Source organism: Vigna umbellata, chromosome 11, assembly GCF_029865625.1.
Source record: "Vigna umbellata cultivar VRB3 chromosome 11, Vumbellata_1.0, whole genome shotgun sequence".
In the NCBI taxonomy this organism is placed as follows: domain Eukaryota; kingdom Viridiplantae; phylum Streptophyta; class Magnoliopsida; order Fabales; family Fabaceae; genus Vigna; species Vigna umbellata.
In genome coordinates this window covers 29,518,642-29,533,053 of record NC_142175.1, presented here as the reverse complement: position 1 = coordinate 29,533,053, position 14,412 = coordinate 29,518,642, and the positions used below count along the sequence as shown (strand labels likewise).

Sequence of the window (14,412 nt, the reverse complement as noted above, 5' to 3'; positions counted from 1 at the left end):
TATTCTCGATGAAAAATTTATCCTCTCATTTGATATGTCATGTCTCTTTTAATTGCAATATACTATTAAATCGGATGTAAAAATGTGAGATTTTGTTATTATTTGTAACACGACTATAAAATTTCATATCTCTTTCAACGATAACAATAAAAAAAACTAATAATAAAACAAGATAACAAAAATAAATAATTGCCATAAATCTTATTTAAACTTGTTTTCTTATCATTTATACAAATAACCCTAAACATTATTCTCTCTTACACTAAACTGACTCATTCAGCATAGGCATGCATATATCAATTATTTCTATTAATGCTTTCATTATTTGTTTGTTTAAAGTAACCAATTTGTCTTGAATTTGTATTTTTCCAAAACTAACACACAAACATAATAAAATATATGGTTCAATTTGTTCTTAAAAAAAAAATTCTTTAATTTTTATAGTGGTCTTTCTCATTTTAATATACTTATATTACTTTCGCTCATGTAACCAAGATGAAAAAAATATTGATAAAATAAATTAACTTCCAAAAAGCCTAACAAAAGAATGTATTCCACAAAAATACCTATTTTGATTAAAAAATGAAAAGATGTTTTGGAAAATAAAAGTGTTAATCTTAAAGAAATTCTAGATTGAAAAGATAAATCTATTAATAATTACTGGATAAACTACTAATGGTTCTGATAAGGTTAATGATCCAAAAGTTAAAGATGCCCAAAACAACATGGCCATCCAAAATCTCAAATGTACTCAATGAACCATAAATTCCAATGTTTGGAGTATTCTTTCAACTTGGTCTCACCAAAACTTACTCATCAATAATGTGTACCACTCCAAGACAATCCACATAGCAAAATTCATGGCCACATCTGCAAAACAAAGGAATTATCATGTAAAAAGGTCATATATTGTTGTAATTGAATTACATTTAAACCTCCATGATATATGTGTACATCCATCAATTCTTTCTACGTAAATTTTGCATTTTGGGAAATAAAAGTATTAATCTTAAAGAAATTCTAGATTGAAAAGACAAATCTGATAATAATCACTGAATAAACTACTAATAGTTCTGATAAGCTTAATAATCCAAATTTGAACATACTACAAAGAGCAATTATGAAAATCCAAAATCTCAAATGTACTCACTCTACAATAGATTCCAAATCTTGGGGGATTCTTTCAACCTAACGAACTACACACGAATAATGTTTAGAAGTCCAAGACAATCCACAAGCATAGCAAAATTTATGGCCACATCTGCAAAACAAACGAACCATCATGTAAAAAGGTCATATATTGTTCTAATTGAATTACATTTAAAAAAGGAAATAATAATAAACATACATTCAAAATGCAAAAGAAAACTCTCATGAAAGAAAAAAATTATTTGACACTAGTAACTATCATTTAACAATCTTTTACAAGATTAAAATGGTCCTAACCACCATTTTTCTAACATATACTCTCAATGGATCCGATCAAAAAACATCTATTCAACGCTCTACAAACATAGTAAAGATTCTCAAGTTCAATATCAACATAGGTATAACACGAAATAATCGATAATCGAAATTCCTAGAAACATGTTCTACTTTCATAAGATAAAAGAGTGGTTTGAAATATGTAAAACACAAACCTGCACGAAATATGTGTACATCCATCAATTCTTTCTACGTAAATTTTGCATTTTGAACATCTTCTCCAACGTTTAGTCTTTGCAAGTTCAATCACCAACGAGTCTCCGTTCTCTCCTTTCTCTCTTTTCGACCTCTGAAACTCCTCACAGTCCATTCCTGCATGCCACGAAACCTTGCACTGTGCACAAAACAGTCTATTGCAATGTGGACACTCGGATGAAGTCACAACTTCCTCTTCATCAGATATCATCATAGCTGAACAATCCTCGAAGGGACAGTAAAACTTTTGTGATTCAAGCACCACATTCTCACAAAGAGCATCTTCCCATCTATCAAACACTTCTTTAGGGATAATCGAATGACAGTACTCAGGCTCTATAACCCCTTCGCATTTTGGTTCAGGACATTTCACCATTGCTATATTTTCCTGTATCTTTGCAGCAACATGTCCTCCAATGCAATCTACGCAATAAAGGTGAGAACAGTTTTGGTTCCTGAACATTTCCTCTCTAGATTTGGCATCCATGCAAATACCACAGTAGCCATAGGAAGATTCACCGATCTCTTCCTGTTTCCCCTTGAAGGTTCCAAAATGTTGGTCACCGTCATCATCTACGTCCACTCTAACAACTTTTTCATCCCTTACACTTGACGTTGTGGAGGAATAGAGGACTTCTTGTAATTGCAGCTTTTCAGCATATTTATAGTCGTTCTTTGCAGCAACATGTTCTCCAATGCAATCTACACAAAAAAGGTTACAACAGTTTTAGTTTTTGAACATTTCTTCTCTAGGTTTGAGATCCATGCAAATATCACAGTAGCCATGGGAAGATTCACCGATCTCTTTCTGTTTACCCTTGAGGGTTATCAAATGGTGGTCACCGTCATCAGCATATTTATCATCCGAAATTGGAAATATTTCGTCACCACCGAAAAGTACTGAAAAATAGAAATAGTTAACCACGTGATGATCTTCAGCAGTGAAGGGAAAATTCATGGATGAAGATGAGGATGAAGCTCCCTCCATACCCCCATGAAAAGAAATTCTAAAGGAAAATTAGTATTCTATATACATTAATAAAGGGAAGCAGATGAAATAGAAGGGAATGCAAAAGGTGAAATCATAGTTTTTAAATATTCGTCTGTTTAAATGTTGCAAGAATTGCAACTGATGGAGATGCAAAAAGTCAGTGTTGGAATTGACATTAGTTTGAATGCTGATGAATGTAACATGAATATATAAAGCATTAATTCCTCTTTCTGTTTCCAAAAAGATTAGATACTCTATATATATTCTGCAAGAGAACTTGGCTTGTGGTTTGGCATATTTGGATCATGCTATTAGTCACAGTCCTCTCAGTCTTTTAATATAGATTTTCAATTGGAAAGATTCAGGAGGAGTAGGGATATGAGAGAACTACTGACTGGGGATATAGTGTCAGTATTGCATGAGTATATTCAAAAGAAAAAAAATTATCTTAATAAAAAAATTTTATTTCATCTCTATCCTTACTTTTTTTATTTTTTCAATATAAGTTAATTAATTTCTTTTAAAACAAAGATCATCATTTATTTAACCTCAAATATTTAAAAAGAAATCATGGTTGAAAGATAGTAAAAATTATTTTTAACAAAATAAAAAATTTTCAAGGAAAAATAAACTAAAGGATAAAAAAATAAAAATGATATTTTTTTATATTAAATAATAAATGAATAGTGTATGAACACTCAACTTGATAGTTCAAATAAAAAAAGTAACAATAAATAAAAACACAATAAAAATAAAATTAAAAATATAAAAATACAGAAAATAATTAGAGTCCTTAAACAATAATAATACACTTACACATTATAAAATCATTACATTATGTTAGACAAGAAAGTAATATATTCTCTTTCCTTCTTGTTTGCTTATATCAAAAAGCAAAATGTTTATCTTCATTAAACATTAGCCCTATAAAGCCACGTTATATATATATTTTTCAATCTTCATAATAAAATAAAATAAAGTAAACCCAAACTTTCTATTTTTTCAATATGAAAAAGAATGAAACAAAATAATATAAAATTTGCATCAGCATCTTATGACAAAAGTCGTATTTACCGTTCTTGAATCGAAAGAAAACACTTAACATAATTCTTTCGCTCCAAAGCTCCACCAGGAACCTCACTGTGAAGAATTATCACGCATTTGAGCGACAAAACCTTCTTTACATCCGTGCCAGTTTAGCTACGGATAAACTATTTTTGAGATCTGTGAGAGAAAAAATGGAACTACGATCATGAGATAAGCAAGTGATGTAGGAAAGGAAATTACCTGCTATAGGAGTCCAAATGCGTATAAAATGGACAGGAAACGCTTTTCCTTTTATGTGCTGGGCAAAACCTATTTTGTTGGGAAGTTGTTGGGGGATTGATTTTTTCCATCATATATTTTATAATATTAAGTAGGATTAGAAGATTGAGATAAATGTGGAGAAGAGAATGGTAGTCATAAGAGAATAAATAGAAAGAAACTGGAACATAAAAGTGGTTATAATAATTTTTTTGTGTGGAAAAAACAAAGAAGAAGAAAAAAAATATAATTTATTTTATAAAAAAAATATTTTTTTTTCTTTGATACTTTTTAGTTTATTTTTTGTTTATTATAAAATAATCTTTATTATTATTATTATTTTTATTAGTTTCTATAGTAATTTCCATGGTAAGTTTAAATGTAGTCACCGTGCTTTATAATTTGTCCTTTTATTTATCTAATATAAGGCTGAAAAAAAATTTCGCATTTCTCAATATTGTCATAAGTTACTGTCCATGTTTAATTTTTCTTTCCCAAGCCTACATTTTATCATGATAAATAAAAATATAATAAAATGCACATTAAAAACAACATTCCATTATGCGTTTTTCCCATTACTCCTTCATTTTCCCTTTTCAATTTTCTAATTCATATTCTCTTACATGTAAAAGAATAACATAATATTATTAAATTTTCAATAATTTAACACGTACACAGAACTAGTTTCAGCATGTAGGACAACATGACATTCATAGACTAGAAATACAAACTTAAATAGAATCATTCATTTTAGTTGTAAATATTAAAAAATTAATCCTTAAATACATAGCATAAGACTAATTATCACTTTGCACCATTAGTACTCAAAAAACTCAAAATTAAACAGCTAAATTTATTCGAAAACTCCAACTATGGCAAACATAAAATATATATAGAGAGAGAGAGTTAACACATGTAAACATTACACTGATAAACAATTGTATTCCAAATCATAATATTTTTGTTGTTGACGTTAACATGCATGGTGCTGTGACCAAGAGGATCCACAAGCATAACAAAATTCCATACCACATCTACAAAAATCAACAGGTTGTTAGAACAGGATTCAGTCCAACAAAACATAAACATAAACATTTTCAAATTTTCACTCTCCAAACAACTGTTGTTTCTTTTCCGCAAAAAACAAGTCTTTTAAAAATAATGCAGCACAATCACCAACCTGCAAGAAATATGAGAACATCCTTCATTTTTTTCCACATAGAATCTGCATTTTGGACATCTTCTCCAGCTTTTGTTCTTGGCAAGATCCAGCACCAGCAGATCTTCCCTCCCTCTCTCATCATGCTCCAAGGCGTTGAATTCACTGCAATCTATTCCTGCATGCCATGAAACCTTACACTGTCCACAAAACAATCTGTTACAATGTGGACACTCAGAAATAGTTACTATTTCCCCTTCATCACATATCATCATAGCTGAACAATCCTTGAAAGGACAGTAAAACTTTTGCGATTCAAGCACTACATTCTCACAAAGAGCATTTTCCCATCTATCAAACACTTCTTTAGGGATAATCGAACGACAGTTCTCAGGCTCTATAACCTCTTTGCATTTTGGCTCAGGGCATTTCACCATTGATATATTTTCCTGAATCTTTGCAGCAACATGTCCTCCAATGCAATCTACACAATAAAGGTGAGAACAGCTTTGGTTCTTGAACATTTCTTCTCCAGATTTCGCATCCATGCAAATACCACAGTAGCCATGGGAAGATTCACCGATATCTTTCTGTTTCCCCTTGAGCTTTCTCAAATGGTGGTCGCCGTCATCATCTTCGTCCACTATAACAACTTCTTTTTCAGCCCTAGCGCTTGACATTGCGGAGGAATGGAGGGCTTCCTGGAGTTGTAACTCTTCGGCATATTTCTCATCCGAAATTGGAAATATTTCTTCAGCATCGTGAAGTGCTGAAAAGTAGAAATCGTCAACAAAAGGATCTTCAGCAGTGGAGGAAACATTCCCAGATGAAGATGCGTATGAAGTTCCCTCCATTTCAGAAGAAAATAGTTACATTCTCTCTGATATATATATATATATATACACATATATATACATATATATATACATTTATAAGAGGATGATGGAAGAAGAGTAGAGGAAATGAAAACATAGAGAATGCAAAAGGTGAACTGATACTGATACTCATGGGTCTTAAATATTTGACCGTTTTATTTTAAATGTGGAATGCAAAAAGGCAACGTTGGAATTTACATTGATTGGAATAAGCTTAAAAATTTTAATGTTACTCCACTTTGATTGGAATAAGCTTGTTTTCAAGTTAAAATAAAAATTAATTTCTTAGTATTATATTTTAGAAAGATTTAAATATATCATTATTAACATTTATAAATTAAATTTCATTTATTAATTATAATAAGATAATTTAATATATATTTATAATAATTATTTTAATTTATTGAATTGAAAATATTAATTAATCAATTCAAACTTAAAAAATATTTATAGAGAATTTTAAAGATATTAAAAAGTAAAAAGATTTTAAAAAAATTTAAAAAGGTGGGTGAACTAATCAACCAGTTTCATTTTGACGGAAAGAATATTTGACTATTTCGCACCCGATAAAAAAATTTAATTTTTAAATATCCCTATTATAGTAAGAAAACATTGACATCAATTTGATTCTTTAAAAAAAAAATCACCCAAAATTGTTAAATTTTTTCCAAAATAGTTATTTTAAAATAAAAGTGTGCTTAGAAACTATTTTCTTATTCTGATCACAATCATCTTGATATGATTCACAACCTAGAAACTCCTCATGTGCTTAGACACACAAACAACCATAATCATTGTGCTTGATTAGATATGAGTAAAGAATAAGTAATATTTATTTTTTTAATTTGAACATAAGATGGGAAATGTATGTACATGTATGTATCTTTATTTTTCATATTTGTTCTTATACATTTTTTGAAAGTACTTAAACACTTTTAATTTATTAAGTAATTTATCAAAAATTATGTTAATTTTTCTTAATTCTTAATCTTAATATAGAAACGAGATAAAATTATTCTACTTCGGACACTCTGAATATAAAATGATTCCATTTGTTATATATTTTGTATATATTGAAGTTGAGCGAAAGAATATAAAAATAAAATAGTTTCCTTTGTATTTTTATTTTTTCTTTTTTTCTTTTTTTACTCTTAACAAGTGTATATTGGTTTCATTAAAGGAAAATCCTTTAATCCTTAAGACCTCATCACAAAACTCTTAAGTAAAATATTATTTACTCTTAAGGTACATATCAAATATTTGCTCTATAGGTTTTCTTGATTTATTTGAGACATCACCCAAATATCTTTTCATATTTAATATATAGGTTTTGTAACAAAATATTTAATTTAATAAATGTTTTAATTTAATAGAAAATCATTAATGTTAGAAATGTTCTTAAAAAATATTATTATTACATAATAAAGAAAATTAGTTGATTAAGGATCAAAAATATATTTTATCTATGTATGTTTACATTCCCTTACAAAAGTTAAATTATTAAAATTAATTAAAGAAATAAGACATCTTTTCCTCATTCACAGAGTGAAACGATGCGTTTAAAAGCGCGCGGAGAAGAGGAGATGGGCAATGGCGGTGTTATGTTTCTGGTCTTTTTCCCCAAATCGTTTTAGGTTTTCCAGAGTTTCTTATCTACCGTCACATTCCTCCATTTTCCATTACGGTATCTAGCGAAATCAGATCAGTATCGTCCACCTCTCGAGATTTGGTACGATATTTTTTTTCTTCAATTTATGTTAACTATGGAATGGATTTTTTAAGTTGTTGGTCTATGTATAATTTGCAGCATCTTCTGTCGAAATTGTATAGAACAATAGATATTTTTGTTTTTATGATTGATTAGTTGACTAATCGGTTGCTAACAACTCTTCATAACCATGTTTTTCGGCATCCAATTTTCTTTGAATTTGCTTATTCTGGAAATAGAGTTAGATAGTATCGTGAAAACACTTTTTCTTAAGTTAAAATTTGATTTCCCGAATCATTTAGATTATTACATAATATTGCTGCTCTCTGCATCATCCTGATATCATTGTCCAGATAGTTAGTTCATTGTTTTTCATTTGGTTCAATGAATATTTTAATGTGTCGTGAGAAGATGGAATCTGATAATGATAAACACAATGCACGAAGGCGGTGGAATAAAACCACAAAACAAATTATTCTTCAGTACAATTCTGTCTTATTCTATTTTTATTTTTTTTATTTCTAATGGTGATTCTTGCAAAGTGATATTACAATACCAGATATTTCATTTCAACCACTCAAGCAACTATAATGGGCATAATTAGGAGTAGCTTCCTTTTCATTGCTGGGACGACGGTTGGGATTTACTTGGTTCAGAATTATCAAATTCCTAATTTGAGGAAGCTAGCAGACACTGCCTTGGTACATGCAAAGCAAGTTGAGGAGAAATATCGAAAGTCTAAGAAGAAGAAGGATGACGATGATATGATTAACCATAAATAGAATCATCACCTCCCCAGTCTGGAATTAGGTTCTGATTTAGTATCTTTTGAATATTTGTCCTGTATCTTATAGATCATAGGATCTGGTACCCTTATGGAAGTGTTCTTTACATGTACAAACATAGAAATTATGGAAGATCTTTATAGAAGGAAGTGTTATTTACATGTACAAACATATTATTAAATCCTGGAATTAGGTTCTGATTTAGTATCTTTTGAATATTTGTCCTGCCTCTTATAGATCATAGGATCTGGTACCCTTATGGAAATGTTCTTTACATGTACAAACATAGAAATTATGGAAGATCTTTATATTAGGTTATACTCTAATTCGTAAGTATTAGATAATGTTAGCTCCACGAGAAGTGTTATTTACATGTACAAACATATTATTAAATCCAATTTTCTAGTTGTTTTTATTCTTCTGTCTTTTGTTGTCCCAAGATTTGATTTAAATTTTGAAGTTGAAGAAGTGTTTGAGTTATACTCTAATTAGTCAGTATTAGATAATGTTAGCTCCACGAGATGACAATTAAGATTATTATTTTGTTCCGTTGTTCTTGGTGAGATATCTGCTTTGGATTTCTTCTTTCAAAATTACTATATAATATGGATTGGAAAAGTGAAGTTCCTGGCTGGTCTAACACTGACCGAGATTTAAAGCTAAAAACACTTTCATTATATCAGTGGGTGTTTTCTCTTTGGATTTTACATTTGCCAGCTGAACATTAACAGTGAAAGGTAAACATAAGTGAAATGCCATTAGTATCTGGCTGTAGTGGCATAGTGGCATAATGGACATGGAGAGTTACTACTGTTGACTGGTTTGTTCTAATCCCACCAAGTGTAATATAAGATTTGCTTATATTTGCAATAAAATAGTGTTTGAGATTGAACTACCCTTTCCTTTTCTGCTGCACTGTCGTTGGTTTATTACACATAAAATCTTTTATTTAATGTTCCATAAAGTACTAAACTAATTGTAAATCAGTCTTTTGATTTTATAACTTAGAATCTAAGAATATTGGATTTATTGTGATTCTTCTTTAAATTATTACTGAATGACTCTTTGTATTTAAGAATAGAACTTTATATTCAAGTGGAGCAGTTAAATGTATTTAACTGGATAGAACGGGTTTGCGATTTTCCAATGAGCGGGCGAATCTTGATGTGGCTGTGAAGCTTGTTATGGCCACCGCCACCCAACTCTGTAGTGATCTTATTCGTTTTAAAAGATATGAAACTTCATATTAACATGGCATCCCTCCAATCCTTAATTGGTTTAGGGGGTCCTCTATTTACATAGTATTTATTTTACTGTTTTTTAATTGACGTGGGACTTTAGACTCATATTTATATACATGAGTTTGCATAGTGATTAAACAATATTCCTGTTTCAGAAGTAATTAATTTTGACTAGATATAAAAACTTTTTGAAGTATTTATAATCTCATATTACCCTAAGTAAGATTAGTCTAAAAAAATCATGTGATATGAGAGTAAAATACACTTAACTAAGACCGTAATAAGTGGCTACCTATGAGCATAAATGGCCACCTATGAGCATAAAACCAAATTCGCATCCATTGAACAGACAATAAAAAAAAAAAATCGGGCAAGAAGAATTATTGAAGGCATTTTCCCCAATGAGTTTGCAAGAATCTATTCTCCAATTGGTATGGGAGGTACTAACCCTTTTAGCAGGAAGCACATTTGGAAGAAGAAATTTCATACTTTGTTTTTTAATAGAGGGTGAAAACTGAATTGGGCTCTTCTTCTTGGGGAGGGGTGAACAAGAGGGATGTCATTCTAATATTCTTATTCTCATTCTCAACAATTCCAATTTTAAAAGGAAAAATGACAATCACCTTATTAGTTTCAATCATCAAGTTTACACTTTAAATGCTGTGTTCACTAATATAATTTTATAAAATAAAAAATATCTTTTATTTTTTGTGAAGTTCGTGGCAGTTTCATATCCGTAGATATTTATTATGAGTGGATAGTAGATAGTAAATATTTTAATATTTATTTATAAACAAGAGTATTATAATTGAGTATTTATTATTGTAAAAAGTTAAAATTTAATTTATATTTTAAGTTAAATTTAATTTATATTTAATTTAGTTTAATTTAATTTATATTTAATTTAATTATATTTATTTATTTTAGAATTTTATTTAGATTTTATTTTAAAAAATTATAAAATATATTTTTCTAAATATTTGTGGGTATATACATATTTTAAAATATGCGGGAATATGTTTTAAATGAATATCCAATTAGTAACGAAACAGGTAATGAATAGATTATTGATGTAAACTGAATAGTGAAAAAACTATCTGTACCTGATCTAACTCATTGTTAATTCTTTATGGTTAGTTATAACATGTGATGTTACCAAGGATAATAATGGATTGGATATATATAGTGTTTATTCGTTATCAGATTCACACTAAAAATTTGTAATCTAATTGGATGACTGATTTTTAACAATAATTTTTTTATGGTCAAATTTTCATTTGTGAATACAAATGTAAAAGGAGAATACATATAATTTAATAAAAGAAAATAAAATATTTTATTTATAATGTTTTTGTTCTCATTTGCAAATGTTCAAATTGTAAATTAGTTAGGAATATAGTTAAAATTACAATTTGAACAATATAAAAAGTAAATTTTTGTTATTACTATTTGCTAATTAAACTAAAAAGTCACCTTTTTTTAATATAATTCAATATATACACACAAAAGAATCTCTCCTTGACACATACTAATTAATGAAATGAATCTTTTAAAATAATGAAACTATATATAACTTTAATATTATCTAAATAAAGTAGTTATATATGCAAATAGTATCAAAAGGTTTTATACTATTATCTTTAATAAATTACAATAATAGTATTTAGTAATCCAATACAAAATTGATTAAGAATTCAAGTTGAAAGTTCCACCTAACTAAAAACAAATAAGTTGAATGATATACATAAATAAATGAATTCATAAATTAATTATTTTAAGATTTTGAGTTACGGTAAGTTTTTATACATAAATTTATTTACTACTTATAGTTTAATTCATTTTGGTGAGGATTCAACCATGGTCAAAGTGTTCTCTTCAAGAAAACTCACATTGAAAATTCTTTTATTTTAGAAAAATATATTCTATCACGATATTTTATAATTAAGTTATACATTATATATAGGAGTTTGCTAATACGCGTACGCCTGTTTTTCAGTTGGTACATTTTAGCAATGTGTACCGGTTTTAGTAGACAAAAATACCCTTATATTGCTCACCTCCTTCATTCATCTCAACTCTTTATCTTTCATCTCTCTCACTCTAACATTTTCTCTGTCATCCTATGGTAGCCCAACTGAAAAAAATCAGAAACACTAACAATCTTACAAAAAATGATTTTATAATGAGTTTTCATTTTATAATTTTTGTCATATAATTTTATCTAATTTTCACAAGCATAATGACATCCGAAGGAATTGGTAATTGGCCTGGAGGATTTTTTTTAGAGATAATGATTAACATATGCAGATGATGAAATTACATAGGTTAGTGAAGATGGTGAAATTGAAGATATCTTGAATGAACCTTTGCCTGAAGGTGAATATGTCAATGACTCAACTCTTACAAAGGCAAATTGTTTAACGACAAGTGTTTCTGATTTTTTCAGGTGAGGCTACAGTAGGATGACAGAGAAAAGGTTGGAGTGAGAGAGATGAAAAAAAAAAGGTTGAGAAGAATGAGAGAGGTGACTAAGAGTTTGGGGTTCTTATGTACCATGGATATACGCACACAAATATATCATGGATATACACACACAAAAAATCAACGTAAAGTAAAACACAAAATTACTTCCACTTAATTCATTTGTGAAATCAACATATTATCGTTATCCTTATAAAAATATAGGAAGAATAAAATTATAAAAATTAAGTCAAACATAAATAATGTTATGATTAAATGAACCACTTTCTTTCTTTGTTCTTGATTTATTTAAGGAGAACGAAAATTTCTTCAAATAATGGTATCGCTTTGAGATCCCATTAAACTTAAAAAACAAACTTCCTTTCATATTTTATCATTGATTGAAAGATCTAGCTCCTCATAATTACACTAAAATAAAAAAAGGCAAGAGGGCGTATTAATAAAATATATAATTAATATATAATCTTCACTTAAATCTAACGTTTTATTTGTAAATTCTTTCTTGATTTAAAGAATAAATAATGACTATTAATGATCCCATAATAAGAAAACAATATTTGCATTTGGTTATGTTCCAATATTTCAAAACAAAAATTCAGGACAACATATTACAGTATATTAAACAAAAAAGAAAAAAATATAAGAATAGAACAGAAGATGTTTATTGAACAAAAAAAAGATGATTACAAAATACATACCTATAACAGAAAAAGAATAGAGAGAAAAATAATAAACATATATAATATAGATGAAAAAAATTATGAAAATTAGTTTAATCAGCACAAATATAATTATAATTAGATGAATATCTTTCTTTGTTCTTGATTAATTAAGGGGAACAAAAATTCCTTCAAATAATAGTCCCGTTTACAGATCCCATCAAACTTCAAAAATAAACTTGCTTTCATTTTATATCATTTATTGAAAAATCTAACACTCATAATTACAATAAAATACGAAATGTAAGAGGCTTATTAATAAAATATATAATTAATATGTAATCTTCACTGAAATCTAAAGGATTGTTTGTAACTTTCTTTATTTAAAGAATAAAGAACGTTTAACGGAAAAAAAATCATATTTGCACTCGAATATGTTTCCATGTGTCAAATAAAAAATACTAACAACATATTACAAGATACTAAGCAAGAACAAGAAGAATATGAGAATATAACAGAAAATGTTTATTGAATGAAAGAAGATGATTACAAAATACCTCAGCAAGGAGATTATACAACAGTGAAGGAAAATGAAAATGCTAAATCTAATCACAATAGAAAATAACTATAACTGAAAAGAATCAACATATCTAATAAAAACGCATGTAAAAAACTATAATCCACACTCCTTAAAGAACGCTTTGGGAGTTTCTTGATGCCATACTTAATGGAAGACTTGTTTCTTTCTCTTGCAACAGTGTGATGAGATTAAACTTGAAAGTTTCCAAAGAGGTCTTGAACTCTTCAAGATCTTCCAAAGACATGTTTTGATGGGAGAGATTCCACCAAGAATCAAAACAAGAACGACTCTTTTGTGCTTCTTTCAATTCTTCCAATTGCTTGTGCTTTTCTTTCAAGTTCCTGTGCACATTCTCATATTCAAGTCTTTGCTTTTCGTTATATTCTTGCTGGTCCTGTGTAACTTTGCAGAGTTCGGAAAACCCTCCGCTGACATAGCGATAGAGAACGGCGTCGGTATTAGGATAACCACAGGAATACACGTTGCCATTTTCAGAGGTGATGATCAAAGCAGTTTGTGCTTTGCATAGAAGAGAAAGTTCAGTGAGCTTGTTAAAAAGTCCTAATTTGCGTTTTGAAAAGGTGACGCATCGTCTGTTTTTCTGTTCAACTTCTTTGATCTCAATCTTTCTCTTTCTTTGATTTGATGTTCTTCCATTGTTTGTTGTAGAATAAGGAGCCATTGCATATAAAACGGATAACAAACAAATCACAAACCAAAGAATGAATTACAAAATGTTTTGGTGCCCTTTTATAATGTCCTAATGAGAGTTGTCTAAACGGGCCAACCGGCTCAACCCGGCCCGGCCCACCACGGATTGGCCCCTTAGTGAGCCAATCCAACCCGATTCATTTATTAGTGATCGAAAAAATTTAAACTCGGCCCAACTGATCACAGGTTGGTGGGTTAAACGGGTAGACTCACTGACTCACTTAATTATAATTTTTT

General features: G+C 29.1%; 4 protein-coding genes across 5 annotated transcripts; 1 reads left to right on the top strand and 3 right to left on the bottom strand.

Moving 5' to 3' along the window:
• Nucleotides 1-626: 626 nt before the first annotated feature.
• LOC148191457 (E3 ubiquitin-protein ligase RSL1-like) lies at nt 627-2,287 on the bottom strand. Its single transcript, XM_088101129.1, has 3 exons — nt 1,641-2,287; nt 1,151-1,261; nt 627-870 (listed from the first exon to the last, which is right to left on the bottom strand). Exons 1-2 carry the CDS (start codon nt 2,165-2,167, stop codon nt 1,189-1,191), a joined length of 600 nt encoding a protein of 199 aa, XP_087957255.1. The 5' UTR covers nt 2,168-2,287; the 3' UTR covers nt 627-870; nt 1,151-1,188.
• A 2,662-nt stretch (nt 2,288-4,949) lies between these two features.
• Nucleotides 4,950-5,989, bottom strand: LOC124843913 (E3 ubiquitin-protein ligase RSL1-like). Its single transcript, XM_047320748.2, has 2 exons — nt 5,157-5,989; nt 4,950-5,010 (listed from the first exon to the last, which is right to left on the bottom strand). Exons 1-2 carry the CDS (start codon nt 5,987-5,989, stop codon nt 4,950-4,952), a joined length of 894 nt encoding a protein of 297 aa, XP_047176704.2.
• A 1,563-nt stretch (nt 5,990-7,552) lies between these two features.
• LOC124843910 (uncharacterized) lies at nt 7,553-8,821 on the top strand. 2 transcript variants are annotated; one of them, XM_088101658.1, is made up of 2 exons: nt 7,553-7,739; nt 8,261-8,821. In XM_088101658.1, the coding sequence occupies exon 2, from the start codon at nt 8,309-8,311 to the stop codon at nt 8,498-8,500; it is 192 nt and encodes a 63-aa protein (XP_087957784.1). In that variant the 5' UTR covers nt 7,553-7,739; nt 8,261-8,308; the 3' UTR covers nt 8,501-8,821. The 2 variants fall into 2 exon arrangements, with proteins under 2 accessions (XP_087957784.1, XP_087957783.1); XM_088101657.1 differs by having other exon boundaries at nt 7,554-7,739; nt 8,278-8,821.
• A 4,752-nt stretch (nt 8,822-13,573) lies between these two features.
• Nucleotides 13,574-14,146, bottom strand: LOC148191456 (agamous-like MADS-box protein AGL29). The gene has a single exon (XM_088101390.1). It carries the CDS (start codon nt 14,144-14,146, stop codon nt 13,574-13,576), a length of 573 nt encoding a protein of 190 aa, XP_087957516.1.
• Nucleotides 14,147-14,412: the final 266 nt, after the last annotated feature.

Excerpts from the sequence above, each read along its gene's own strand:
- LOC148191457 (XM_088101129.1), bottom strand. The coding sequence starts at position 2,167 with ATGGATGCCAAATCTAGAGAGGAAATGTTCAGGAACCAAAACTGTTCT. Across the intron at positions 1,262-1,640 it reads TGTACACATATTTCGTGCAG|ATGTGGCCATAAATTTTGCT; the intron begins GTTTGTGTTTTA and ends TTTGTTTTGCAG.
- LOC148191456 (XM_088101390.1), bottom strand. The coding sequence starts at position 14,146 with ATGGCTCCTTATTCTACAACAAACAATGGAAGAACATCAAATCAAAGA.
- LOC124843910 (XM_088101658.1), top strand. The coding sequence starts at position 8,309 with ATGGGCATAATTAGGAGTAGCTTCCTTTTCATTGCTGGGACGACGGTT.
- LOC124843913 (XM_047320748.2), bottom strand. The coding sequence starts at position 5,989 with ATGGAGGGAACTTCATACGCATCTTCATCTGGGAATGTTTCCTCCACT. Across the intron at positions 5,011-5,156 it reads TGTTCTCATATTTCTTGCAG|ATGTGGTATGGAATTTTGTT; the intron begins GTTGGTGATTGT and ends TGATTTTTGTAG.